Source organism: Pristis pectinata, chromosome 28 (assembly GCF_009764475.1).
Source record: "Pristis pectinata isolate sPriPec2 chromosome 28, sPriPec2.1.pri, whole genome shotgun sequence".
NCBI classification, from domain to species: domain Eukaryota; kingdom Metazoa; phylum Chordata; class Chondrichthyes; order Rhinopristiformes; family Pristidae; genus Pristis; species Pristis pectinata.
Window position 1 is genome coordinate 2,584,584 of NC_067432.1, and position 27,518 is coordinate 2,612,101.

At 46.3% G+C, this 27,518-nt stretch overlaps 1 protein-coding gene across 1 annotated transcript; it reads left to right on the forward strand.

Moving 5' to 3' along the window:
• The first annotated feature begins 1,585 nt into the window (after positions 1-1,585).
• Positions 1,586-26,997, forward strand: wdr76 (WD repeat domain 76). The gene is made up of 13 exons (XM_052040490.1): positions 1,586-1,865; positions 5,630-5,716; positions 7,861-7,922; positions 8,261-8,393; positions 9,961-10,050; positions 11,859-11,902; positions 11,999-12,152; positions 12,946-13,104; positions 14,565-14,683; positions 15,521-15,619; positions 16,323-16,475; positions 17,212-17,265; positions 25,354-26,997. The coding sequence occupies exons 1-13, from the start codon at positions 1,665-1,667 to the stop codon at positions 25,622-25,624; spliced, it is 1,626 nt and encodes a 541-aa protein (XP_051896450.1). The 5' UTR covers positions 1,586-1,664; the 3' UTR covers positions 25,625-26,997.
• The last annotated feature ends 521 nt before the right edge of the window (positions 26,998-27,518 follow it).

Genomic DNA, 27,518 nt, shown 5'->3' on the forward strand with positions numbered 1-27,518 from the left:
GAGAGGCAGAATTGTCACTAGCGCTCAGATGATGCTGCTGATGAATGTGAGTTTGATGGTGTTTGCAATGTTGACTTTGAGGTTTCTTTCTGTGACTTCCTGTGTGGCTGATAAATGGTGAAAGAAGGTATCAATAGAAATCTGGAGAGCTCTTTTTTTCATGTGATAAAGCTCCTTATAGCAAAGCATAGCATCTTCTATCATGTGGCTACATCTAATGCTACACTCCATTTTGGGATCATCGTTTTTGAGGATTTTGATTGATGTGGGAGAATGCCTCTGAAAGTCTTATCAGGGTGAGCTGTTTTGGTGGTGATGTTTTGTTGGCTGCTTGCTCCTCGTGTGACCTCTGTTGTGCAAGCTCTAACAGATGCTCCTTTGTAAGGTCTTCACAATAAGCTTCCAAAAATTCCTGGTCTACTTTATCAAACGCAGTCTTATTTGTCAACTTGGAGGCAAGGACACTGTCAATTCGAAGAGTAAGATGATCTCTGGGTGCCTCGAAGCCTGGAACAGATTTTTCATCCCTCAAAATGAATGTACGTGAGGGCATCTTCTTCCGAGGCATTGATGACACATGGCTGTTAAATGCTTGTTTAGGGAAGCAGCCACCTTCCTTGATGGTTCGTTCCGGTTCTTTGGGGAATTTTTTTTTGCCAACACGGTACTTGCTGTGTCCCCCACAAGACGAATGTTGTGCAGGTTTGCACGTTTCTTGAAGCGTTCGAACCAGCCATGGCTGGCCTTGAATGTACGGGCACCTTTAGAAGATCCATTACCCTCCTCACGTTCTTTCAAGTCTTGCCATAACGATCTCGCCTTTCTCTGGATCATCATCAAACTTAAGGGCACGTGCTGTCGATTCCGATCTTCGAACCAGACGCTTAACTCTTTTTCCATTCTTTCCGTTGTAGCGTTTCTACCCTTTGTGACACGTAATGCCCTTCCAGGGCTAGTACTTTGGGCACTTAGTTTTATTTTGTCCGCATCGTTAAGGATGGTTCGCACTGTTGATGCTGCAAGATTTAATGAACGACTAATATCCACCAAACATTCACCCTTTTTATTCCTATTGATTATATTCATCTTAGTATTGATGGTTATAGCTTGCCGTGCTTTCTTACAGGAGATGCAATTTTCAGGGCTGCTGGGGCGTTTAGAAGCCATGTTGAGGTTGTAGGAAATGAAACGGAGATAAATCAGATTTACGCGCACAATATTGCGATCTCCAGGACAGCGAAATGGCGTGGGAGGAAGTGTATAATGGGTGAAGAACGATTGCTTTTTGCGCGTAGCTAAGAGAAAAGCTCCTTCAGTGGAAGCTCCAGTCCCGAGAGGATCGAGAGCCTCAGAGCGAGGGTTCATAAATCCAAGCTGCGTGGACGGGGGAGCGGCAGTGCGAGGGATGCGGTCGCTTCCGGCTATCCCACCGTGCTGTGCGAGCTGGAAGATGGCGGGCGTGAATAAGCCCTATTAAATCAGCGGGGGCGGCGGTGGCGCGCAGATTGAACGGCGCGGCGGGAAGGGCCGGGCCGCGGGGGCGGGGCGGGGCGGGGCGGGGCGGTGGGCCGGGCTGAGGCGGGCGCCGGGCGGGCTCCAGCGGGGTGAGGAAGCTGCCGCCGCGCTGACTCCGGGCCTGACTCTCGCCCTTCCCCCGACAGGAGATGAAGGCGGCCGGGACCAGGCGGACGGGCCACAAGCGGCTGCCCGGGGCAGCGGGCAACGAGCCTCGGGCGAAGAGGGTGAGGGCGAGGGCCGGCGCGGGTGTGCGCCCAGCGGCCGGGCCCGGGACCTCGGGGCCCGGCGTCTCCGCAGCGGACACCGACTCTGACGGCTACAGCAGCGGGGATGACCTTCCTGCAGCGGTGAGGGAGGGAGGGAGGGAGGGTGAGGGAGGGAGGGAGGGAGGGAGGGTGAGGGAGGGAGAGGGGGAGGGGGGGGGGGAGGGAGAGGGGGAGGGGGGGGAGGGAGGGAGGGAGAGGGGGAGGGGGGGGGAGGGAGGGAGGGAGAGGGGGAGGGGGGGGGGAGGGAGGGAGAGGGGGAGGGGAGGGGGAGGGAGGGAGGGAGAGGGGGAGGGGGGGGGGAGGGAGGGAGAGGGGGAGGGGGGGGAGGGGGGGGGAGGGAGGGAGAGGGGGAGGGGGGGGAGGGAGGGAGAGGGGGAGGGGGGGGGGAGGGGAGGGGGGAGGGGGGGGAGGGAGAGGGGGGAGGGGGGGGGAGGGGGGGGGAGGGAGAGGGGGAGGGGGGGGGAGGGAGGGAGAGGGGGAGGGGGGGAGGGGGAGGGAGAGGGGGAGGGGGGGGGAGGGAGGGAGAGGGGGAGGGGGGGAGGGAGGGAGAGGGGGAGGGGGGGAGGGGGGGGAGGGGGGGGAGGGGGGGGGAGGGAGAGGGGGAGGGGGGGGAGGGAGGGAGAGGGGGAGGGGGGGAGGGAGGGAGAGGGGGAGTGGGTGTGAGGGAGGGAGGGAGGGGGGGTGAGGGAGGGAGGGAGGGGGGGTGAGGGAGGGAGGGAGGGGGGGAGGGAGAGAGGGAGTGGGGGTGAGGGAGGGAGGGAGGGGGGGTGAGGGAGGGAGGGAGTGGGGGTGAGGGAGGGAGGGAGGGAGTGGGGGTGAGGGAGGGAGGGAGAGAGGGAGTGGGGGTGAGGGAGGGAGAGAGGGAGTGGGGGTGAGGGAGGGAGGGAGGGAGTGGGGGTGAGGGAGGGAGGGAGAGAGTGGGGGTGAGGGAGGGAGGGAGAGAGTGGGGGTGAGGGAGGGAGGGAGAGAGGGAGTGGGGGTGAGGGAGGGAGGGAGAGAGGGAGTGGGGGTGAGGGAGGGAGAGTGGGGGTGAGGGAGGGAAGGAGAGAGGGAGTGGGGGTGAGGGAGGGAGAGTGGGGGTGAGGGAGGGAGGGAGAGAGGGAGTGGGGGTGAGGGAGGGAGGGAGAGAGGGAGGGAGAGAGGGAGTGGGGGTGAGGGAGGGAGGGAGAGAGGGAGTGGGGGTGAGGGAGAGAGGGAGTGGGGGTGAGGGAGAGAGGGAGTGGGGGTGAGGGAGGGAGAGGGAGGGTGGGGGTGGGAGGGAGGGTGGGGGTGAGAGAGGGAGTGGGGGTGAGGGAGGGAGTGGGGGTGAGGGAGAGAGGGAGTGGGGGTGAGGGAGGGAGGGAGTGAGGGAGGGGGGGCTGGTGAGGGAGGGGGCTGGTGAAGGAGGAGGTGAAGGGGGGAGGGCAGTATCATTGTACAGAGAGTCAGCTGTTATAAGTTCTTGGGAATACATATAGCAGACGACCTGTCCTGGTCAACTAACATCTCCTCCCTCGCCAAGAAGGCACAGCAGTGTCTCCACTTTTTACGGCGGCTGAAAAGAGCAAACCTGCCCTCCCCACCCTCACTACATTCTACAGGGGTACCATTGAGAGTGTCCTGACCAGCTGCAGCTCTGCCTGGTTTGGTAACTGTAACATCTCTGACTGTAAGTCTTCGCAGAGAATTGCGAGTACAGCGAAAAAGATCATTGGAGTACCCCTTCCCTCCATCTCTGATATTTACGATGCACTCGTAAGGTCTATAGGATTATAGACGACCCTTCTCATCCCTCCCACGACCTATTTGTCCCACTGCCTTCTGGCAAGCAGTAGCGGAGCATCCGGGCCAAAACTACTAGATTACACAACAGACTTTCCCCCCAGGCTCCTGAATACTGTGGTAGACAAATGCCGCGTCAAAAGCTCTGGTTTGCACAACGGCGTATAAGAACTTTGGCTGCTGCTGAACATGTTCATACAATGAGTACAACACACCGAGCTTGTATCCAACTCGGTTTTGCACTAACTCTGCCCTAAATTTGTACTTTGTATATACCGTTTCTTTTGCGCTATTTGTACTTGAAGTATTTTTTTATTTTTGTTTGTGTTTATTGTATGTCGTCTGTTTTATGTACGTCCTCTGTTGTGTGACTCTGGGGGAAATGACATTTTGTTCCGCCATGTGTTTTTATAGCATGGATAAATGACAATAAAGTAACTTGAACTGGGGAGGGGGAGGGCTGGGGGAGGACTGGAGAGGATGGGGGGGAGGGGGAGGGCTGGAGAGGATGGGAGGGAGGGGGAGGGCTGGGGAGGGAGGAGCTGGGGGTGGAGGGAGGGAGGGGCTTGGGAGGGAGGGGGAAGGCTGGTGAGGGAGGGAGGAGCTGGCGAGGCTGGGAGGGAGGGGGAGCGCTGGCGAGGCTTTGAGGGTGAGGATGGGAATGGGGAGGGTTAGGCTGGGGGTGAATTGATTTATTGTCATGCACTGAGGTACAGCAAAACTTCGTTTTGCATGCAGTAAATGGAGATCATTTGAGCACATCGAGGGAAAACAATAACAGAATGCAGAATAAACTGTTACAGTTACAGAGAAAGTGTCAGCAGACAGTAAGGTGCAAAGCCATGACGAGGTAGTATGTGAGGTCGAGTCCGTTTTATCTAGGGAACTGTTCAATAGACTTCTAACAGTGGATAGAAGCTGTCCTTGAGCCTGGTGGTACGTGCTTTCAGGCTTTTGTATCTTTTGCCCAATGGGAGGGGGGAGAGTGTCCGAGGTGGGTGGGGTCTTTGATTATGCTGGCTGTTTTACCAAGGCAGCGAGGTGTAGACAGAGTCTGCAGAGGGGAGGCTGGTTTCCGTGATGTGCTGGGCTGTGTCCACGATTCTCTGTGGTTTCTTGCTGTCCCTGGCAGAGCAGTTGCTGTACCAAGCTGTGATGCATCTGGATAGATGCTTTCTGTGGTGCATCCATTAAAAATTGGTGAGGGTCAAAGGGGACATGCCAATTTTCTCTAGCCTCCTGAGGAAGTAAGAGGCACTGGTGAGCTTTCTTGGCCGTGGCATCTATGTGGTTGGACCAGGACAGGTTATTGCTGATGTTCTCTCCTAGGAACTTGAAGCTTTCAATCCATTCAACCTCAGCACCATTGATGTAAACAGGAGCGTGTGCATCACCCCCTTCTCCCCGCACCGCCCCCCCCCTTCCTGAAATCAATGACCTGCTCTTCTGTTTTGCTGACATTGAGGGAAAGGTTGTTGTCATGACACCTTGTCACTAAGCTCTCTATCTCTTTACTCCGACTCATCGTTATTTGAAATTTGGCCCACTACGGTGGTGTCATCTGCAAACTGCTAACTCCATCTACGAGTTAGAGCAGAATCTGGCCACGCAGTCATGGGTGTATAGGGAGTGGAGTAGGGGGCTGAAGACGCAGGCTTGTGGGACACCATGGTAGAGATGTTGCTGCCTATCCTCACTGATTGCAGTGTGTTGGTCAGGAAGTCAAGGATCTAGTTGCAAAGGGAGATGTTGAGTCCCAGGTCTAGGAGTTTGGAGATAAGTTTGCTTGGAATTATAGTATTGAAGATGGAGCTGTAGTCAATAAACAGTAGTCTAACGTAGCTGTCTTTACTGTGAAGGGGAGAGTAGGGGATGGTGAGTCAGGGTACATTTGGGTGCTGGTGGTGGTTTGGATTCTTGGGGTTAGGTGCAGGGGCAGTGTGTCTGGGTGGTGGTGGGTTCTGGTATTGGAGGGTTGGGGGAAGGAGGCTGCACTGAAGGATGAGAGTGGGTTAGCAGGATACAGCCATCTGTTCGCTGGAATAACTGACACCTTTCAATCTTAATCTTATTTGTTTCATCAGTCTGAGGAGTTGTCGGTGTATGAAAGGAAGCGACTGAAAAACATTCAGCAAAATGCCGAGTTCTTTGCATCATTAAATATACTGGAGGTAAGCACCAGCAGCACTGAGCAACAAACTCAAATCATTAGTTTTCAGCTGAGAATGAAAGTCAGCCGACCATGAATTTCAAATATTTGCACCTTACTGATGAAAACCATGGTTGGGTAAACAAGGGGCTTTCTGGAATTTGATGTGGAAATCCGTGGTAGGGTATGGGCTGATTATTTATCCAATCACAGGCCAGGGACAGCATTTATTGACCGTCCGCAACTGTTACAGAATGGAGGAGTCTGCTGAGACTCAACCATACTGGTGGCTCTGGAGTCACGTAAAGGCCAGTCTTGGTAACAGCAACAGCTTTCCTTCCCTTGGGGACAGAAGTGAATCAGTGGGTTTTTATGACGATCTTGTGGTTTCATAATTACTCAGACTAGTTTTAAATTCCAGTTTTAATTATTTGAATTTAAATTGCTGATTTGACAGGATTTGAATTCTGATTTCTGAACTACAGCTGATTGTCCTGTAACATCCACTGTGCTACTGTAGCCCAGTTACCTGAGATTGTTCTCTTTTGATTTCCTTGCATTTGGAAAGGCAAGGACTGCTTGGGGATAGTCAGCATGGTTTTTTGCGTGGAAAATCATGTTGCACAAAGTTGAATGAGTTTTTTTTTGAGGAGGTGACCAAGAGGGTTGATGAGGGCAGGGCAGTATGGAATTTAGCAAGGCCTTTGACAGGTCCTGTGTTGTAGGCTGGTCTGGCAGGTAGGACACGAGCTCCAAGGTGAGCTGGCAAATTGGATACAAAATTGGCTTGGTGATGGAGGGTTGTTTTTCAGATTGGAGGCCTGTGAGCAGGGATCGGTGCTGGGGCCACTTGTTTGTCATCTAAATTAATGATTTGGATGAGAATGTAAATGGCTGATTAGTAAGTTTGCAGATGACACCAAAGTTGGTGGTATGGTGGGCAGTGAAGACGTTTGTCTAAGGTTATAACAGGATATTAACAGATCAACTGGGAAAGTGGGCATGGGAGTGGTAGATGGAATTTAACTTGGACAAGTGCAAAGTGCTGCATTTTGAGAAGTTAAACCAGGGCAGGACCCTGGGGGCAGTGTTATTAAACTGAGGGACCCTTGGGTAACAAGTACATTGTTCCTGAAAGTGGCAACACAGGTGGTGAAGAAGGCCCATGAATGAGGCATTAAATACAAGATTTGGGATGTCATGTTACAGTTGTACAAAACATTAATTAGGCCATAATTGGAGTATAGTGTACAGTTCTGATTGCCACACTACAGGAAAGATGTGATTAAGCTAGAGAGGGTGCAGAAAGGATTCACAAGGATGTTGCCTGGATCAGAGGGCTTAAGTTAAAAAGCGAGATTGGATAGGCTAGGTCTGTTTTCCCTGCAGCAAAGGAGGCTGAGAGGTGTTATACACTTATGAGGGGCGTGGATAGGGTAGGTAGCCAGAGTCTATTTCTCATGGTATAGGTGTCTAAAACTAGAGGGCATAGGTTTAAGGTGAGAGGGAGAGGTTTAAAGGGGATCTGAGGGGTAAATTTTTCACACAGGGTAGTTGGTATCTGGAATGAGCTGCCAGAGGCGGTGGTGGAGGCAGGAACAGTAACAACATTTAAGTGACATCTGTTCAGGTACTTGAATGAGACGGGCACAGAGGGATGTGGAGTTACTGCAGGCAGTGGGATTGGTATAGATGGGCGTGATGGTTGGCATTGATGCAGTGGGCCAAGGGGCTGTTTCTGTGCTGTACAACTCTGACTTCGTGACTAATGAAGAAGGAAGTAGTACTGTGGGTGAGTCCAGCAAGAGCCAGGACAAGCATGGTTGGGTCGTATGATAGTCTCTGCTGTACAATTCAGTGGTCCAGAACATGACTTGGCATACCTGACAACTGTGTGCATTACTACAAGATGTAGCCTCTCCAGCTCCACAAGATGTAACAAGAAAGCAGGGTTTTATAGTTAAAACTGCTACTAGACTTGACTTGGCCTTGACCTGACAGCACTTGGCTAATAGAAGTGTCTTTAATTCAAGGATATATTCTGTTGCTTTTAATGATCTTTGGTGTTGTCCTTTTGGCTAGTCTGTTCAGAGCAAGGAGTTGATCGTTTTTAAGTACTTTGAAAATGCAATCTGCCAAATTATGCAATTTGCTCTTTCCTTGCAGACTGCCAAAATACTTTGGGGAGGTGATAAAAAACGACAACGGAAGAGACAGAATCTTAAGAGGTACGCATCTGCTCTAAAAAGGATGTGGAAAGATTTAGTTATCAGTATATTTCAATGTTTGATTATTTGAGGCATATGAATTGCCTGTGACCAGGTCACAATGATTCGTTCTACCTGTATTTCTAAATGTCGCCAACAAGACTCCATGAACACCAACTCGTGTTGCTGTTGTGTCTGTACTGTAAAAGCTGGTCAAAACAGTTATTGAAACAGAAGAAAGAATGTTTGTAGCTGGGGAGCTTCACTGGTAAATCTTGGGGATGACCATTAGTTTTGTTTATTTATAATATATAACATTTGCTGCATAATGACGAACTTTATCCTTGTCTGTCATTTAGACGGAAGCCTAAAAGTTCTGGAGAGCAGCCTGCGGTTCGCCGGTCAGCGCGGCTACAAATGCTGAAATCTGGAGACATCCAGGTCCCAGAATTACTGATAGAAACGTCTGTGAAGTCGGAAGCAATAGAACGGGTTGGTGTCACAGTCTCCATGTATCTCATTCTGGGATTTGTCCCATCCTAGCTGTTCAGCTTTTCTGTTGTCCAGTTTGGATAGGATGGGGGTGTTGGTGCTGGGTTACAGATTACACACTGGGTAGATAGGGAGTAGAGATCTCTTGGCTCCAGTGTATTTACCCAGGGTCTTGCTACAGTACATTAGAAAGGGTGGCACAGTGGTGCTTCAGTTAGTATGGATGTCTCACACCTCCAGCAGCCTGGATTTGATCCTGGCCTCGGCTGATGTCTGTGAGGAGTTTGCGCATTCTCCCTGTGACTGCATGGGTTTCCCCTGAGTGCTCCAGTTGCCTCCCACATCCCAAAGATTTGCTGGACATCAGGTTAATTGGCCGCTGTAAATTACCTTTATTGTCGGTGGGTGGTCGGAGAATTGTGTGGAAGGGGTATGTTAATGGGAATTTGTGAGAAAATGGATTGGAGGGAACTGAGTGGGATTAATAGGGTTGCTTATAGAGCTGCCATGTTCTTTGAGTCAAATGATCGCTTCTAGTCATAATGAAATATGAACACTTCCGTGTGATGCTTCTGGTTTTGGATTTCCCATTTTTCTTCCTCTCCCCCTGTGTCCCTCCTTCATGCTCTTCCTTTTCCAATCTCTCTTCACCCCCAGCCCCATCCTCACTCAACCCTTCCTCCCTCTTCTCAGATATTCTAACCATCTTCACTCTTGTGTGTGCACAAACGTTTTTGTCCTTGCAGATGCAGCCTGCTAGGAACTGTTTGTTTTCAAGTGTGACCCTGGTGATTTAACTGGGAAAGGAAATTTTCTGGTAGTTCACGGGAGGCTGATCTAGAAGATTAAGGCACATGGGATCCATGGAGACTTGGTAGATAGGATTCAAAATATTTTTAATTAACTTCATCTTCACAGCGAGATCTGGTCTAGTGGTGGGAACAAGTTTGTACATTACCTGTTTTCAGTATACAGTCAGTTCTGAAGCCACTGTGACTTTTGAGCTTATTAGTAGCTGTAACAACCTTCCCCACCTCGTACTTGAAGGGTGCGCTCCTTGATTTCCAATTTTATGCACAAAGCACTTATTGCTGTATGAACCTGGTAAAAGGTGTGATTAGGTTGGGTAGTCTGAGTTAGTTGAGTTGCTTTTATCATAGATGACTCTTCAGGCAGAATAACTTTGTGGTGTCATCTCCAGATAAGGATGGCTGCTGGTTTAAAGAGAGTTTATCTGCCCATATGACAGGCCTTGTTTTTAGTCCTTTTGGGAGTTCACACAACATCCTGAGCCAAGCCTAGATGACAGTTCCACTTTCATTGCTGACAACTTGACTTCAGAACACATTTTACTCTACTTTGTAACATCCTGAATAGTAGACCGTAGCCTTGACTGTCACACATTTTCAGTGTAATGTTTGAGATTTGTTTAACTGTTACATAATTGCAGCTAAATTTTGAGAGCAATAGCAGTTTGTTATATGACCAGCTGAATCAAACAGATTCAAGTAGACATAGGAAGGAAAATAACATGCTGGCGTTGAATGTTGCTTTCCCTCTGCCTCAGTTCTCTGGACCCCTTAAAATGGTTGCAAATGATGAAGAAAACAACAAAGTAACTGAGGAATTAATGAACACGTGGCTGAAGATCAGTCAGGTATTCCATTTATATTTGTACTGGGATGTTTTCTTCTCTGAAGTGGGATACGGGTAACTAACTTGATGTTCTGATTTGGTTAACTCAGTCAAGTTTATAAATCTTATTGTAACTTGGAAGATGGAAATGTTTCGTGTGGTTTGGGGGTGCAGATTTTGTGAGGAAAACACCATTGATTACCTGCATGCCCCAATGTTTCCCTTCATATTGACTGCAACTTTGGAACTTACACAAGTCTAAAGTTGCTGTTACTGTCTGCAGTATTTTTCAACAATGTTTTCAATGTGAAGTCCTGCAGTCAAGCTATGAATTGTGGAAATTCCCCTGGACTTGTGCTTGGGAATCTGGATTCCATGACAACTGTGTTAGGTTAAATCTGGCACAGGAACAGCATCCCTGGCAGCTGCAGAGCACAAAGATAACATTCAAGCATATGATTGGGAGCAAGAGTAGACCACTCAGCTCCTCAAGCTTGCTCTGCCATGTAATACGATCAGGGCTGATATGATTATAACCTCAACTCTGCACTCCCATGTACCTGTGATAACCTCTCACCCCCTTGCTTATTAAGTAGCAATCAGTTTCTGCTTAAAAATATTCAAAGATTTTGCTTCCACTACCCTTTGGGGAAGAGCTCCAAATATCACAACCTTCAGAGAGAGACAGAAAATGTTGCCTCATCTTGTTTTAGATAGGTAACTCCTTATTTTCAAACACTGACCCCTAGTTCCAGATTCTCCCACAAGAGATAACATCCTCTCCACATCCACCTTGTCAGAGTCCCTCAGCATCTTTTTATGTTCTTAACAAGTTGCACTTCACTTGTATTAACTCCGGTGGATAAAAGCCTAATTTTCATAAGTATTTGGAGCAAGAACTGCAGATGCTGAAAATCTGAAATAAAAATATCGAAACAGTCAGGTCAAGTAGCATCAATGGGTGCAGGGTGGAGAACGTTTCAAGATGAGGATCCTTCATCAAAGCTGGAAAAGGGAGAAGACAAGCGTGTTTTAAGTTGCAGCGAGACCAGAGGGAAATACCTGTGAAAGGCTGCAGACCAAAGTTGTCGAGGTCACAATTACTTGAGAAGCTGGCAGCTGGAGATGATGGGTGCACCTCCGTGGAGAGAAAAAAGAAGAGAAAACAAATTGTTAAATTCAATATTAAGTCCTGAAGGCTGCAACAAACCAGGAGGTAAGATGAGAGGTTGATCCCTGAGCTTACATTAGGTGCTGTTGGAGCAATGCTGAAGGTGGAGCAGTCAAAGCGAGAGTGAGACAGACAGTTATCATGAATGGAGACTGGAAGCTCAGTGTTGCCTTTGCGGACTGAATGGAGGTGTTCAGCAAAGTGATCAGCCGATACTTGCTTGGGCTCTGTACTGTAGAGGAGACCACACTTTGAGCACGAAATGCAATACACTAAATTGGGAGAATTGCCATTCTGAATTAGTTGCTGCACCTGTATGTTAGCCGTCTGCAAGTTGTGCACTCGGCCATTCTGTTCTGCTGGGTAAATACTTGAACAAAACATTTACCAAAGCTTTATAAAGCCAGCCACTAATATGAAATGTGAAGATGCAATCTTAAGGCAAAAGCCCATGAATACAGTCATGTCTTGACTGGGGGAATCGTGATTAGCCAGCACTTTAACTTCTGTCTCTTTTCATTTCCTTTCTTCCATAATCCCTGCCACCACAGAGCTTAATTTTGGTGTTTGATTTATAGTGTAAGTATAGGTAAGTTAAACCTAAGTACAAGAATAGTCGTTTTTTTAGTAACCTAACATTTGCTTCTCTGACATCACAGGGAGAATCACAGGTTAAAATAAAGCAAGCAGATGATTTAAAAACGTAAGTTCTTTTAATTATTACTCAATTTCAAATAATAGCTATTTCTGATTTTTATGTTTTTCTATAAACTGTTTCCTTCATTACTTGTTTGAGCAGCTACAAGTCCAGTTTGAAAAGGATGACGATTCGAGAAAACCTTGTTGAGAAAGTAACACCAAAACGAGTGTGCTCACTGGCTATTCATCCATCTCAGCAGAGCTTCCTGGTGGCTGCAGCAAGCACTTATGGATATGTTGGACTTTGGGATCTGGTCAGTGAGTGCTTGGTTTTTGCTGTTCGCATTAGAGGAAAGGCATTGTTACCGTCCTTCTTGGACTTTGAAAATTCACAAGTACTTGAAAGGCAGAGAAATGGTGTTGCTGTTCTAATTTGCCTACATTGTGCACAGGGAAGTCTTACAAATGGCAAATCACCATATGCTCTGCTTGAAGAATTAAAAATTGGCCAGTCCTGTGGGGTAATTCCCCAACTTGCTCAGAAGGTTCCTACGGCACTGTTCTGAGGAAAAGTGGCTAAGTTTCTCCTGTGCTGTCGTTGATACTTATCCATTGGCCTGTGTCACTTGAATAAATCATCCAGTCATTATGTTGCTGTCTCTGGGCTCTTGTGACCAAATTGCAACTGGATTTCCTATGCTACAGTAGTGTAGTGGTTAGCATAACGCTTTATAGCGCTGGCAACCTGAGTTCAATTCCGGCCACTGTCTGTGTGTACATTCTCCCCGTGTCTGCGTGGGTTTCCTCCGGGTGCTCCGGTTTCCTCCCACATTCCAAAGACGTACGGGTTAGGAAGTTGTGGGCGTGCTATGCTGGTGCAGGAAGCGTGGCGACACTTGTGGGCTGCCCTCAGAACGCTCCACGCAAAAAGATTCATTTCACTGTGTGTTTCGATGTACATGTGACTGATAAAGATAAGTTTTTCAAAGGTACCAAAAGCTATAAAGTGCTTTTATGAATGGTTAGAAGCTGTATCAATGCTATAAGAATGTTTGACTTCATGATCCGGTTCTGATTGGATGCTTTTGCTCTGTTTTTTTTTTGCAGAGTTCTCAGGCTGAGGATGAAGTTGTTAGTCAGTTCAAACCTCACTGTGGTACAGTTAACTGCTTGCACTTTTCCCCTTCTAACTCTGCTGAACTCCTGTCACTGAGCAATGAAGGGAGCATTCGCTGTGGGAATGTTGCTGCTGCTGTCTTCGATGAGGTAAAATACACCAAAGATCTTTGAACTGTCTCACACACAAAGTCCACAGCTCCTCTATAGGGAGGGTCAGGCTGTGATTATATAACATTAAGAATTAGCCACCTTGAGTTCCTACTGCTTTGGCCACTTTTAGCACAGAAATAAAAGAACAGGAATTCCGAAATATAAACAAAAGATCCTGGAAATACTCGGTGGAACGGGCAGCATCTGCGGAGTAAGAAACTGATTTAATACTTCCAGCCCATCACTGGAAATGGTAGGTTTTAAACAAGAACATAAGGAAAGAAAATTGAGGTATGGGGGTGCAGCAAGAACAAAGGGTTCTGTGATGGGGTGGGGGGCTGAAGATTTGAGCGCAGACAAAAGGAATGATGGTGCAAGGCAAAGTGTGGTAATGGGAAGAAACGAGTGGACGAGAGGAGGTGCAAGTGAGAAGGGGAAGAGGCCTTGCCTGAAATGATTGAATTCTGTGTTGAGTTCAAATGCTTGTAATGTGCCTGGCTGGATGGTCAGATGCTGTTCCTTGGGTTTGCATTGACTGTTATTGGGAGAGTATAGGGGCTGAGGGAAAAGGGGCGAATGTGGATGTGAGGTAGAGAATTATAGTAGCAAGTGACAGGAGATCTGAGGGCCATGTCTTTGTCATTAATGCGATATTCTGAGAAACGGTTAGCTCTTGGCCTCTCTGTGGTGAGGACTGCATTGCATATCAAGTGAAAGTAGTACCAGTAAGAGCAGAAATTACAATAATTTATTTTGAAATGGACAAGGCAGAAAACCCAATTATTAATTTTGGGGAGAATGTTGTTTTCTGTGAGATGAAATAGCTCTGTCGATGGCAGCTGGTCTCGGAGATCAGCCCCACCGGCTGGGAGCAAGGCTTCCATGGAGTAGTCAAAAAGACATGGTAATGTGTAGTTAAGGGCATCAGCCTTGAAAGGAAGGTTTGCATGCAGTTGTAGTTATCATTCATTCACAACTTCATATATTTTAGGAGATAATTTATTTATTGGAGGTGAGCAATGCAAGGAAAATGTCCTGTTGGAGTATAAACTATTGCACTTCCACACTGGATCATATTCCTGTCATCCATTTAGCTTTGTTTAACTTTTGAAATGCATTCAAGTAGTGTGATTTAGAATCAATTGTAGACCTTCCACCCCATACGAGCGGTTGCTATACACCAAATGCCCACCCTACCCCTCCCCTTTCCCAGCTGTAGCAGTTGTGCTGTCTTCACAAGTATGGGACTGTGTTTCCTTTGGGATCACATGTTCAAATCTGACCTGGGATTCTGTGGTAATTTGTGTGAAACTTAAGGATGAATGGACTTTGTTTCATTACCCACTATGCTTTTTTGGGTAAATTATTTTTCAAGTTCAAATTCAAGATGAGCAAATTTGCATTCTAATTTCTCTACTCTGCAAGTAGAAGTGACCTTGCTCTTGATACTTTCCCAGGTGTACGTATCGGAAAAGTGGAATACCTCTTCTTTTGATTTCTTAGCTGAGGATGGGTCCACCTTGATTGTCAGTCACTGGGATGGAAAAATGGCCGTAGTAGACAGGCGAACCCCAAGGTGAGCATCAGTAATATGCTTTGTCTCACACTTCATAAATATTTGGGTAAATGCTTTGTTCTATTGGCAGTTTTGGTTGCTCCCAATTTTTTATCACTTTTTGCTCATTGCTAACTTCCTTTTCCTCAAGGCGGTGACTCTTTACCACCTCTTTGCTCCTGGGTCGTGGCTGTTGCTAGCGAAGCCTCGCTGGTAGTGTTGAGAAGCCGGTGCTTTCTCCTGAACTGCTCTAGTCCTTGTACCGTCTTTTGAGTGCACAATGTTTAGGGTCCAGCGATAAAGGCTGCGGTGTGAGCACAGTTACCGACAGTGTAGGCTAATGAGGACAATGCTTCAGTGACTTTTCATTTGCTAACCTTGGCTATAAACTGTGTTCATTTCTCCTGGGAGTGATACAAGGATTGAATAAATCATTGGCATTAAATGGTGCTCTGGGATTTTTGATTATGCTTTGGACGTTGAATTTCAGGGCAGTCTTTTCTGCAAGAACAACTTGAAATTATATACTGCTTTTAATATAGCTACCAAACTTGGTGCATTGTCAGATAAAATTTTATATTGAGCCATAAAGTCTCAAATTTTGTTCATGGAGAAAAGAACATTGGAAAGGGTGAGGTGGTCACCAGTTTGACTGAACTCAAAATTCTGGTTAGTGGATGGTTAGCCATTAGAGAATTGTATTGAATGTAGAATGAATAATGGTACGGGAGATTTTGAAGCTAACAGGTTTTGACACACGGCATATGGGTGATGTAGGTAAATTGTGGTTAATGTCAGGTGAACAATTTGAGCTTTTGCTCATTCTTGAAGTGAGACTAACGTTTATCTTTTCTACAGCATTTCAGGAGAACAGCACGTGTGCATGGGCCTGAAGCATTTACGGACAGTCAGTGTTCACCCAGTAAATCGGCATTACTTTGTAACTGCAGCGTCACAGTGAGTTCCACACAGAAGAGATTACTGGTGTTGAGGCTTTCTCTGCATATTGCATTACCATATAAACCCCTACAAAAAGTTCTTAAACTCAAAATTCTATTTAATTTGTTTTTATAGGAGCTTTTATATCATTCCCAAAGAGCACCTGTTGTACTGGGGGTCTTTTTTCCAAGTGTGCATCTCATTAGTGAGAAAATATGCGTCTTTGTTAATGAGTGGGGTTTAATCTGAAGGTGATAAAAGACTGGGAATTTCAATCACATTTCACAAAGATATTAAAGATCATGCGTCATTGCTGTTGGTTGTGTGTTCAAACCATGTGGTATGTGTGAGCTAAATGTTGCCCAAGAACTTTGGAGCTGGCAGTTCAGGTGCAAAGTCAAGATGCTCTTCTTCACACAAGAAGTCCTGGAAATCTGGAGCTCTCTTCCGTCACTGATACCAGCCACATTCCCTCCCAAATAAAAATGTACTGGGTCTCCGTGATTTGAAAATATCAGAAATAGAGAATGCTAAGTTTTTGTTTGTAGGAGTCTTTATCAAAATGGAGAAAAGAAGCTTTATGCAGTTTAGCTTCAACTAAACTGAGGTTTATTTGAATAGCTCTGTCCTTTTCCAATATTCCTAATGCCACTAACTTTAAATTTGTGCCGCTATATCTCAGATGTAAGAATTTCCACCTTGCTTCTTTTGGTTTTGCTAGGTGTGCAGCTATTTATGATATCCGAAATCTAAAAGCATCATCCAACAAGCCTCTGGCGTATCTGAACACCCAAATGAGGCGTGTAAACTCAGCTTACTTTTCACCGGTTACTGGGAACAGAGTGGTGACCACCAGTATGGATGATAGGATCAGGTAACAAGCTTCACAATTGCATACGAGTTGTGCAAAAGTTAAATTGTGCAGTCAGGAGAAGCAGTAGACTATTTAAAAAGTTGCAACAGCTAAAGTTTGTAGCTTATGTGAGAGATTTTACTAATTGTCAGCCTGCCCCAGTGGACCAGTTCTGGAATTGAATAAGTATAATGAAGTTCCCTTCATTCAGTTTTGTTTTGTGTAATGTCACCCAGCACCACCAACCCAATACATCAACGTTATCTCCCATCCCCTTGCAGGTGTGCCATTGCCATGCTGTGATTTTAATTTCTTCCCTTTTCAATTTTTTTTAAGTGCTTGTGGGTTGATTTGACTGATGTGGAAGTCTTTGATCTTCAATCATTAAATTTTAAATTATGGCTTTATGATCCACAAAGCAGGGAGCAGGGCCTTGATGCCCTTCAAAGCCATTCCAGGGCCTGTGGTGTGCTGGGCCCCTCTAGTCAGTCAGTCAGTCAGGTGGGGGTGCAGAGTTTTAATGGAAGCCAGCAAGAAGGTGTGTAGCCTGAGGAAGGTGACTGAGCACAGGCAGTTTCTCTGTTGGAAGATGATTCCCAGCCCACTGACCCTGTGTTATTCTAGGATAGTATGGTGATGTGCTGTTTTAAATAAGAAAGTTGAATGAGTTATGTGTATAGGTTTTAAGTTAGGTGTATAGGTTTTAATGATGCAGTTAGCCAGATCCTCATAACTGACTTTAAATGGTTTGTTGCAGAGTATTTGATACAAGTGCCATAATTTCTGAGATCCCTTGTGTGACGTCAATAACGTAAGTAAAATTAGTCCTAAATTGCAGTTTGACAGCTTCAGTTATCCACGTCTGAGATCTCGCTAGTCTTTCTGAATTCACCATGGTCCTGAAATTCTAGCATCCTGTGTGTCCCGAGTGTAAGCACTGTGGCCTACTCTTTCTATGCCCCTCTTAATTTTATATACCTCAATTATGTCTCTCCTCTGCTCCAGGGAGAACAGACAGCTTCTCCATTCTCTCCCCATAACTGAAATACTCTATCCCAGGCCACTGGCTAGTGAATTTGTTCTGCACCCCCTCTAGTGGGATCAAATCTTTCTATATTTTGGTGACCAGAACTGCATGCAGTACTGCAGCTGAGGTCTGAGCAATGTTTTATAAAGTCCCCACTTCTGTATGTAATGCCTTGATTAATGACTAGTATCCCATATGCCTTCCTAACCATGTTATCTACCTGTATTGTGACCTTCAAGGACCTGTGGAGGTACTCTCTCTGTTCCTCTGTACTCCTAAGACCCTATCATTCATGGTGTATGTCCCAGCCTCATTAGTGCTCCCAAAGTGCAATGCCTCACATTTGTCTGGATTAAATCTGCCATTTTTCAGTCATTTCAACACATCGACATTTCTCTGCAACCTAACATTACCTTCCACACTATCAACAACTCTGCCAATGTTCATATTATTTCTGAACTTACTGATCATGCCTCCCATGTCCAAGTCATTCACGTACAGCAAGGATCCCAACACCCAATCTTCGTAGGACACAACTAGTCACAGGCATCCAACCATAACAATGTCCCTCTACCATCATCCTCCATCTCCTATTGCCAAACCAATTTTGGATCCAGTTTGTCACTTTGCACCAGATCCTATGGGGCCCTAACGTTTTGAACCAGTCTCCGATGTTGGACCTTGTCAAAGGCTTTACTAGAGTCTGTAACTCGCATCTGCTGCCTTGTCCTCATCAATATGCATCAAAGAATTCAACCAGATTTGTCATGGTGGCTTTCTCAGATTAGTGCCAGCCTTTCCAACTGATCATTAATCCTCTTCCTCAGAATTTTTTCAATCATCTTCCCTACACTAATGTTAGGCTCACAGGCTCAAGTATATAGTTCCCATCGTTATCCCTGCTGCCTTTCTTGAAAAGATGGACCATGTTTGCTGTCCTCCAGTTATCTGGTACCTCAACATGTGTCCACCAAAGATTTAAAAATCTCAGCCAGAGCCCCGACAATCTCTTCCTTTGCCTCCCGTAGCAGTCTGGGATAAATCCCATCCAGCCCTGGGGATTTGTCTACCTTTAAGCCTACTGAGGCATAGAACAGCACAGAACAGGCCCTTCAGCCCATGATGTGCCAACCTATATAAACATTATCCACACTCAACCTATCCCATGCTCTACTTCATCTCTCATTTTTTTAAAGAGACTCTTAAATGACCCGATTGTATTGGCCCCTACCGCCACCTCCAGCATTGCATTACAGGCACCCACCACTCGTGGTAAAAGAAAAACCTACCTCTGACATCTCCCCTGAACTTTCCTCCATGCACCTTAAACAGGTGACCTCTAGTGTTGGCCATTGCCACCCTGGGGAAAAGATGCTGACTGTCCACTCTGTCTATGCCTCTCAATCTTGTACACCTCCATCAAGTCACCTCTCGTCCTCTGTTGCTCCAAAGAGAAAAGCCCTAACTTGCTCAACCTTTCCTTGTAAGACATGTTCTCCAGCCCAGGCAGCATCCTTGTAAATCTCCTCTGCACCCTCTCTCAAGCTTCCACATTCTTCCTATCATGATACAACCAGAACTGAACACAGTATTCCAAGTGTGGTCTAATCAGAGTCTTAGAGCTGCAACATTACCTCTTTGCTCTTGAACTCAATCCCCCACTAATGAAGGCCAGCACACCAAACGCCCCCTTAACCACCTTAGCAACTTTGAGGGATCTATGGACTTGGACCCCAAGATCTGTTCCTCCACACTGCTCAGAATCCTGCCATTAACTATGTACTCAGCCTTCAAGTTCAATCTTCCAAAGTGTATCATTTCAACAGATTGAACTCCATTTGCCACTTCTTTGCCCAGCTCTACGTCCTGTCTAAATTCCATTGCAACCTACGACAACCTTCTGCACTAGCTACTACACCACCAACCTTGGTGTCATCTGCAAACTTGCCTACCCACCCTTCTGTTTCTCCATCCAAGTCATTTATAAAAATCACAAAGAGCAGGGGTCCCAGCACAGATCCCTGCAGAACACCACCTCCACGTCAAATACTCCCCTTCTACAGCCACCTTCTGTGGGCCAGCCAATTTTCCATGAATCCCATTCCTCAATTTTCTGGATGAGCCTACCATGAGGAACCTTGTCAAATGCCTTGCTAAAATCCATATATACCACATCCACTGCACTACCTTCTTCAATTTGTCTTGTCATTTCCTCAAAAAAACTCCATTAGGCTCATGAGGCACAACCTGCCCTTCACAAAGCCATTTTGGCTATCCCTAATAGGACTATGCTTTCCAAATGCTCAAATCCTGTCCCTAAGAATCCTCTCAAAGTTTGCCCACCACTGACACAAGACTCACTGCTCTATAATTCCCAGAATTATCCCTTTCACCTTTTTTGAAAAATGGAACAATGTTTGCCACCCTCCAATCCTCTGGTACCCTCCTGTGGCCAGGGAGGATTCAGAGATCATTGTTAACACTCTAGCAATCTCTTCCCTTGCTTCTCATAGTAACCTGGGGTATATCTTATCCGACCCAGGGGACTTATTCTAATGCTTTTTAGCAGCTCCAACACTGCTTTCTTAACCTCTGTGCTCCAACACATTTGCCTGTTCTACACTAGCCTCACATTCGTCTAAGTCCCTCTCCCTGGTGAGCACTGAAGCAAACTATTCATTCAGGACCTTCCCATACATGCTTTGCCTTAAGACACATTTTCCCCCCTTATTCCTCATCCTAGTCATCCTCTTGTTCCTGACATACATGTAGAACACCTTAGGGTTTTCCTTAATCCTACTTGCCAAGGCCTTCTCATGTCCCCTTCTAGCTCTCCTAAGTCCCCCCTTAAGCTCCTTCCTGGCTACCTTATAATTCTCAAGAGCCCTGTCTGATTTTTGCTTCCTAAACCTTAAATATACTTCCTCCTTCCTCTCTACTAAACCTTCCACTTCTCTTGTTAACCATGGTTCCTTCACCCTACCATCCTTTCCTTGTCTCAGCAGGACAGATCTATCTAGAAGCCCAAGTAAGTGGTTCCTAAACATCCTCCACATTTCTGCAGTGCATTTACCAGAGAACATCCACTCCCAATTTACATTCCCAAGTTCCTGCCTAATACCATTGTAATTTGCCCTCCCCCAGTTAAGTACTTTCCCATAATGTCTGCTTCTATGTGCCAAGGGTCAGGGAGTTGTGGTCACTATCCCTGAAATGCTCGCCTATGGAGAGGTCTGTCACCTGACCAGGGTCATTGCCTCGTACCAGATCCAGCATGGCCTCTCCTCTAGTCAGCCTGTCCACATACAGTGTCAGGAATTCTTCCCGTACACGCCTACACGCCTAACAAATTCTGCCCCATGTAAAGCTTTTGCACTAAGGAGGTGTCAATCAATTAGGGAAGTTGAAGTCACCCATGACAACAACCCTGTTATTTTTGCACCCTTCCAAAATCTGCCTCCCTTATCTGCTCCTCATTGTTCCTGGTGGCTATTAGGGGGCCATAGAATACTCCCAATAGGTTGATTGCTCCCTTCCCGTTTCTGACTTCCACCCACACTGACTCAATAGACGATCCCTCTATGATGTCCTCCCTTCCTACAGCTGTGATACTATCCCTGATTAGCAATGCCTCCCTCCCCACCCCTCCTACCTCCCTCCCCCCAACCCTTTCGAAACATCTAAACACCGGAAGCTCAAGCAGCCACTCCTGCCCTTGTGACAGCCAAGTCTCTAAAGGCCACAACATTGTAATTCCATGTACTGATCCGTGCTCTGTTAATTGCCCCTATTCTTAACACTTCTTGCATTAAAGTAAATTGCATTTATGCCCCATCCCTGCCTACTCTTCCTCACCTCCTCTGTACACGTCGCATCTACTTCTACACCAACTGATCCATCAACTAATTTAACACTCCAGTTCCCTTTCAACCCTCCAACAGCTCTAGCAAACCTGCCCACGAGGACATTGGTCCCTCGAGTTCAGATGTAACCCATCCCTTTTGTACAGGTTATGCCTACCCCAGAAGTGATCCCAATGATCTACCAATCTGAACTCCTGCCCTCTGCACCAACTCCTCACCCACTCATTAGTCTCCTGTATCTTCCTATTCTTTCCCTCCCTGTCACATGGCACAGGCAACAATCCAGAGATCACTACCCTTCAGGTCCTGCTTTTTTAGCCTCCTTCCTTACTCCCAAAACTGGCTCTTCAGGACCTTATCCCTTATTTTACTGATGTCATTGGTGCCGATGTGCACCACGACTTCTGGCTGCTCACCCTCCCCTGCAAGAACGCTGTGCACTCAATCCAGGATGTCCCTGATCCTGGCACCTGGGAGACAACAACCCATCCACAAAACTCATTCTTGTCCATAGAACCTCCTGTCTGTTCCCCTAACCAACAAATCCCCTATCACTATCGCACTCCTCTTTCTCCTACCCACTCCCCCTTCCTGAACCACAGAGCCAGACTCTGTGCCAGAGACCTAGCTGCTCTGGCTCTCCAACAGTGATTCGTTGCCCCAACAGCATCCAAAACTATATACTTTTTATCAAGAGAAACTGTCACCAGGGTATCTTGTACCAACTGCCTATTCCTTTTCTCTCCCCCAGTGGTCACCCAACTACCTACATCCTGCACCCTAGATGTAACTGCCTCCTGGTAACTCCTATCTATCATCTCTTCAGTTTCCCGAATGATCCGGAGTTCGTCCAGCTGCAGCTCCAGCTTCCTAATGTGGTCTGTAAGGAGCTGCAGCTGGACACACTTCCTGCAGGTGTAGTCCTCAGGGACACTGGAGGTCTCCCTGACTTTCCACATCCTACAGGAGGAGCAGACTCCTGTCCTGACTGCCACTCTCACTGTTCTATACAAAGAAAGAAAGAGAACCTACCAAAAGCCTCCACTCACCTACTCCACCTTTTTACACCAAAACCGCTTGAGCCACAGCCTCAGCTCCCTACTCCAACACTGACAGTGTTGGAGTAGGGAGCTACCTTTATGAATACCAATGAAAAGTATTCAATTAGGACCTCACCTATACTTTCTGGACCTTTGGTCGGCATGGACAAGCTGGGCTGAAGGGCCTATTTCTGTGCTGTATTACTCTGTGACTTCTGTTGTCCCTAATGGGCCCTTCTTCTCCCTGGTTATTCTTTTGCTCTTAATCATAGTACACCTTTGGGTTTAGCTTAATCCAGTGATTTCTCATAACCTGCTTTGCTGCCTTTTTTCCTTTTTAAGCACCTCCCTACACTTATACTCTTGACAGACGTCCCCTGTTAGTTACCTATACTTATCATATGTTTATTTTCTCTTGTTATGCCTCAACATCCAGGGTTCCAGGTACTTGCTACCCTTGGCTTTTACCCTTGCAGGATCATGTTGGTCCTGAAATCTTGTTACTTCCACTTTGAATGCTTCTCGCTGTGCAGATGTGGACTCGCCTACAAGTAGATGCTCCTTCTCACATTAATGAAGTTGGCTGACCCCCTTCTCTGCTGCACCCCCCCCCCCCAACCCCACCGGCCACACCAATTTTAAGACCTTCATTACTGGTCCATCCGTATCCTTTTCCATAACCACTTTAAAATATATGGAGTTATGGTCAGTATCTCCAAAATGCTCCTCCACTGACACTCCCTCCACTTTACCAGCTACATTCCCCACGGTAAAGTCCATAATGCTCCTTCCCTCATTGGCCTATCTATATACTTCATCAAACACGTGCTAAGGTAATCCCAGTTAATATGTGAGAAGTTGAAATCCCCCAGTATGATACCTGTGCCTCTGTCTCCTGTCGACTGTTGGGAGGGCTGTAAAACACCCCCAGCAAAGTAATGACACCCTTTTTGTTTCTATTCTTTACCCATATGACCTTCCAGGATATCCTGCCTGAATATTGAAGTAATGCAATCTTTGACAGTGCAATACCTCCCCCCTGTTCACCCCACCCCCCCGTCTCGCTTTATTTTAGCTATTTCTTATAACTACCTCTATGATCAAGTCCTCAGTCACTTGCCCTGATATCTTCTTGGGGTCATAGAAAGATACTGCATGGAAACAGGCCCTTTGGCCCATCAAGTCCACACAGACCATCAACTACCCATTTATATTAATTCCATGTATTATTCTCATCACATTCTCTTCAACTCCCCCCAGCCTCTACCACTCACCCAAACACTAGAGGCAATTTACAGTGGCCAATTAACCCACCAAGCTGCACATCTTTGGGATGTGGGATGAAACCAGAGCACCTGGGAGAACATGCAAATGCCACGCAGACGGCACTGGAGGTCAGGATTGAACCTGGGTCTCTGGCGCCATGAGGCAGCGGCCCTATTAGCTGTGCCTTTGCGCTGCCTTATCCGGTGACACTGCCATGAAGGACCTTGGGATGTTTTACTCTGTTAAGTGGGCTTTACAAATTAGGTGGATGTCAGTATTCTCTATCCTGTTTTCTTCATTGATCCCCTTCCTGGTGAGCATCTTCCCCATGTCTTCCCACCATCTGTTAGCTCTTGGATTTCTATCCCTCTGCACTCTGCAGCCTTTGGTTGCTCTTTCTCCTCGCTATCCTTTGCTCTGCAACTTGCTCTTGCCCGCTCACCTCTGTGCCCCCCCCTCCTCTTGCCCCCTCTCTTCCATGTACCTTGCGTTTCAAAAGCCAAAGGCTAATTTGCTAAAGCCATTCTTTTTATTATTTAAAACTGGCTGCACTGGAGTTATCCTAGGGAAGCAAACAACTAATTGTGGGGGAGGGAAAAGAGGGACAGAGTTAACCAGGATCAGAACAAGGGACAATTCTCCTGGGAAGCTGGTGTGGACAAGGTGGGAGCTCAGAGAGCTAGATAAATGGGCTGTGTCACTGGAGGGGCGTGAAATTCTTTGGTGGAGGCTCATGCTGTCTCCTCCCAGAGCAAATTGATGGGGTGAGTCAGGAACTGGGAGTCCATCTATCCAGCTTCCAAAACTTCAGGGGAAGGGTGTACCCATCTACCCATCTGTGGAGATTGGAGCAATGCACCTAGGCCTGATGGTGAAGGGATCCTGTTCTAATAGTAAACTCCTGATAGTTTCTTTTCGATCCTGTTCAATGTCATTGCATTTTGATTGCATATGCAAATAGTTAGACCACACTTGGAGTACCGTGTCCAGTTCTAGTCGCCTCATTATAGGAAGGATGTGGAAGCATTGGAAAGGGTACAGAGGAGATTTACCAGGATGCTGCCTGGTTTAGATAGTATGCATTATGAGGAGAGTCTAAGGGAACTAGGGCTTTACTCTTTGGAGAGAAGGAGGATGAGAGGAGACATGATAGAGGTATACAAAATATTAAGAGAATAGATAGAGTGGACAGTCAGTGCCTCTTTCCCAGGGCACCAATGCTCGATACAAGAGGGCATGGCTTTAAAGTAATGGGTGGGAAGTTCAAGGGAGATATCAGAGGAAGGTTTTTTACCCAGAGAGTGGTTGGGGCGTGGAATGTACTGCCTGGGGCGGTGGTGGAGGCAGGTACATTGGTCAAATTTAAGAGATTGCTGGATAATAGAATAGAATATGGAGGAATTTAAAATAGAGGGATATGTGGGAGGAAGGGGTTAGATAGTTTTTAGGTGAGGTTTAAAGGTCAGCACAACATTGTGGGCCGAAGGGCCTGTACTGTGCTGTACTTTCTATGATTCTATGGTAGTTAGCTAGAGCACAGCAGAGTAAGCTGAGTATGGAGAAAGGAGTGAAAGGATATGGTGGTGGGGCGAGAGAATAATGGAGTGGAGCATGAACACCAGGCCTACTGAAGCAGGTAGTCTCTTTCTGTACTGTAATTGTTCATAATTGGATCATTAACCTCTTATTTTTGTTTTAAATAGCCATAACAATAACACTGGAATTTGGCTGACCAAATTCCGAGCTGTGTGGGATCCTAAAAAGGAAGATTGCTTTGTTGTGGGTAGTATGGTCAAGCCCAGACAGATCGACGTGTTCCACAGTACAGGGACAAAGATACATGAATTCAAGGATGCTGAATGGCTCGGGTCTGTGTGCTCCATTAATGTGATGCACCCAACAAAAAATATCTTGGTTGGTGGAAACTCAAGTGGACGACTTCACGTGTTCATGGACAATGCATTAATTGGATAGTTGGAGTTCTGTGCAGAATGGAGGGCCACCACTGTCACTGTAAAGGTAGAGTAGGAATCTTGCCATGTCAGAAGAACGGTTCTTTGAGAGTTTGATGTTTAGTGTGGGGGAAAAAAAAATGCCACGCCGCTGATTAAATAACAAGTAACGCACTAAATTCCAAACTATAAATTGCAACAGTGACTGTGTTCTCTGGAGCTTGGAAAAATGGGGAATAAAAGTACCACCAAATGGAGAAGGGTTTCACTCAGTGCCATACACTTGAGAGAACAGCTGTACCTGAGCAGAACTATATTAGAATGTCACTCCCAGGCATTTTGGATTGGGAATATGAGGCAGGTGGTCCAGCTTGCAGTTCCCAATGCAGCTTGTAATGATGCAGTCTGTTGGAGACAGAGCCCGTGAGCATCCTAGGCTCGAACAGTCTGATATAAGTAGTTTGTTGAGTAGTTTGGAGTGTAAAAGTACAACCTCTTCTCTCCCCATCAGCAGAACCTGACCCCCATGGAGGTTTCAATGGCAGGATTCATGAAAGCACAGAATTGCTCCCTCTGTACACCGTTAGCTCTGGACAGTTCCATTACTGCACACACGCACAAATATACAGAATGCTGGACGTGCTCACCAAGTCAGGCAACATCTGTGGAGCAGTTCTGATGAGAGCTGTTTGATTTGAAACAGTAACTCTGTTACTCTGTAGATACTGCCTGACCTGCTGAGTATTTACAGTAGTTCCTGGTTTTTATTTAAGATGACTAGCATTTGAAGTTTTTTGCTTTTTCATTACTATACTGCTTGAGATTTACAAATGTTTTCTGTGGATGTTAAGATTAAGAAAATTATGAACAATATTGTGAAAGGACGTGCTTTGCTCTTTCTCAACACCTCTGAGAAGTGTGTAGGCACTTTATCTCCATTCTTTCCCTTCCAACCACTCCCCTCTCCCCCCCTCGCCTGTTTCACCAACCCGCACCCCCCCCCATGCTCAACAACACCAGTTACTCTACAGCATTCACCATACCCAGCAGCCTTCTGCAATAGTTTCACTATGCATTTGTGTTACTAAATTTTGCATGTGTACCATAAAATGTAAGTGTTCAATGGGATACAAACTGATCTGGCACCACAAGTCTGTGGAATTTTTGTTCTCTCTGCAGACTGTCCCTTATGGAATGCCCAGTTGGCATATTTTCTGGAAGGTTACAATTATTTTTTCAACTGTAGACATTATTTAAACTATGAAGTCTGGAGATTAGCAAAGTATTCTTGCTAAAATACTTCATAAGGAAATAGTGTCCTGTTTTGCTATTGCTGATGTTTTAATGAGGAATTTTTAATTTTTAAAAATATGGTTGAAATAAACTGCCTTTTTTAAAAAGTTTTCAGACCTTGTGCCTAAATGAATGCATGTTGTATGAGGTAATCTCCCTTTTAGATAAGGTGTAGTGATTGCTGAGAAACAATACAAGTTTAGGGAATTCACCTTTTTAAAAAATGGGAATAAAAAGTTGACCTGTAAAACTGATTATGAAATGATGACATTTAAGAAATTCATCTTGTTCACTACTGACTTTCAGGGAACAAACCTTGCTGCCCTTCTCCAGTGTGGGTCAGTATGTAACTCCAGTCCCATATCGATACCTATAGCTTACCACTGATGAGGGAAGTGGTTTCCCTAGTTGTGACACCATAGGTGACTCGAGTGTACAGGAAGGACAGAGAAAAGCCAAGAGAGCACAGCTGCAACAGGCTGTCTTTGGTTGTAGATCTGATTCCAGGATGTACATTGCCCCCTGGTGCCAGCGTTAAGGATATCATGGAGCAGCTGCAGCTGTTATTAGTGTTAGATAATGAACCGGGTCAGCTGACTGATCGTGTGTTAGATAATGAACCG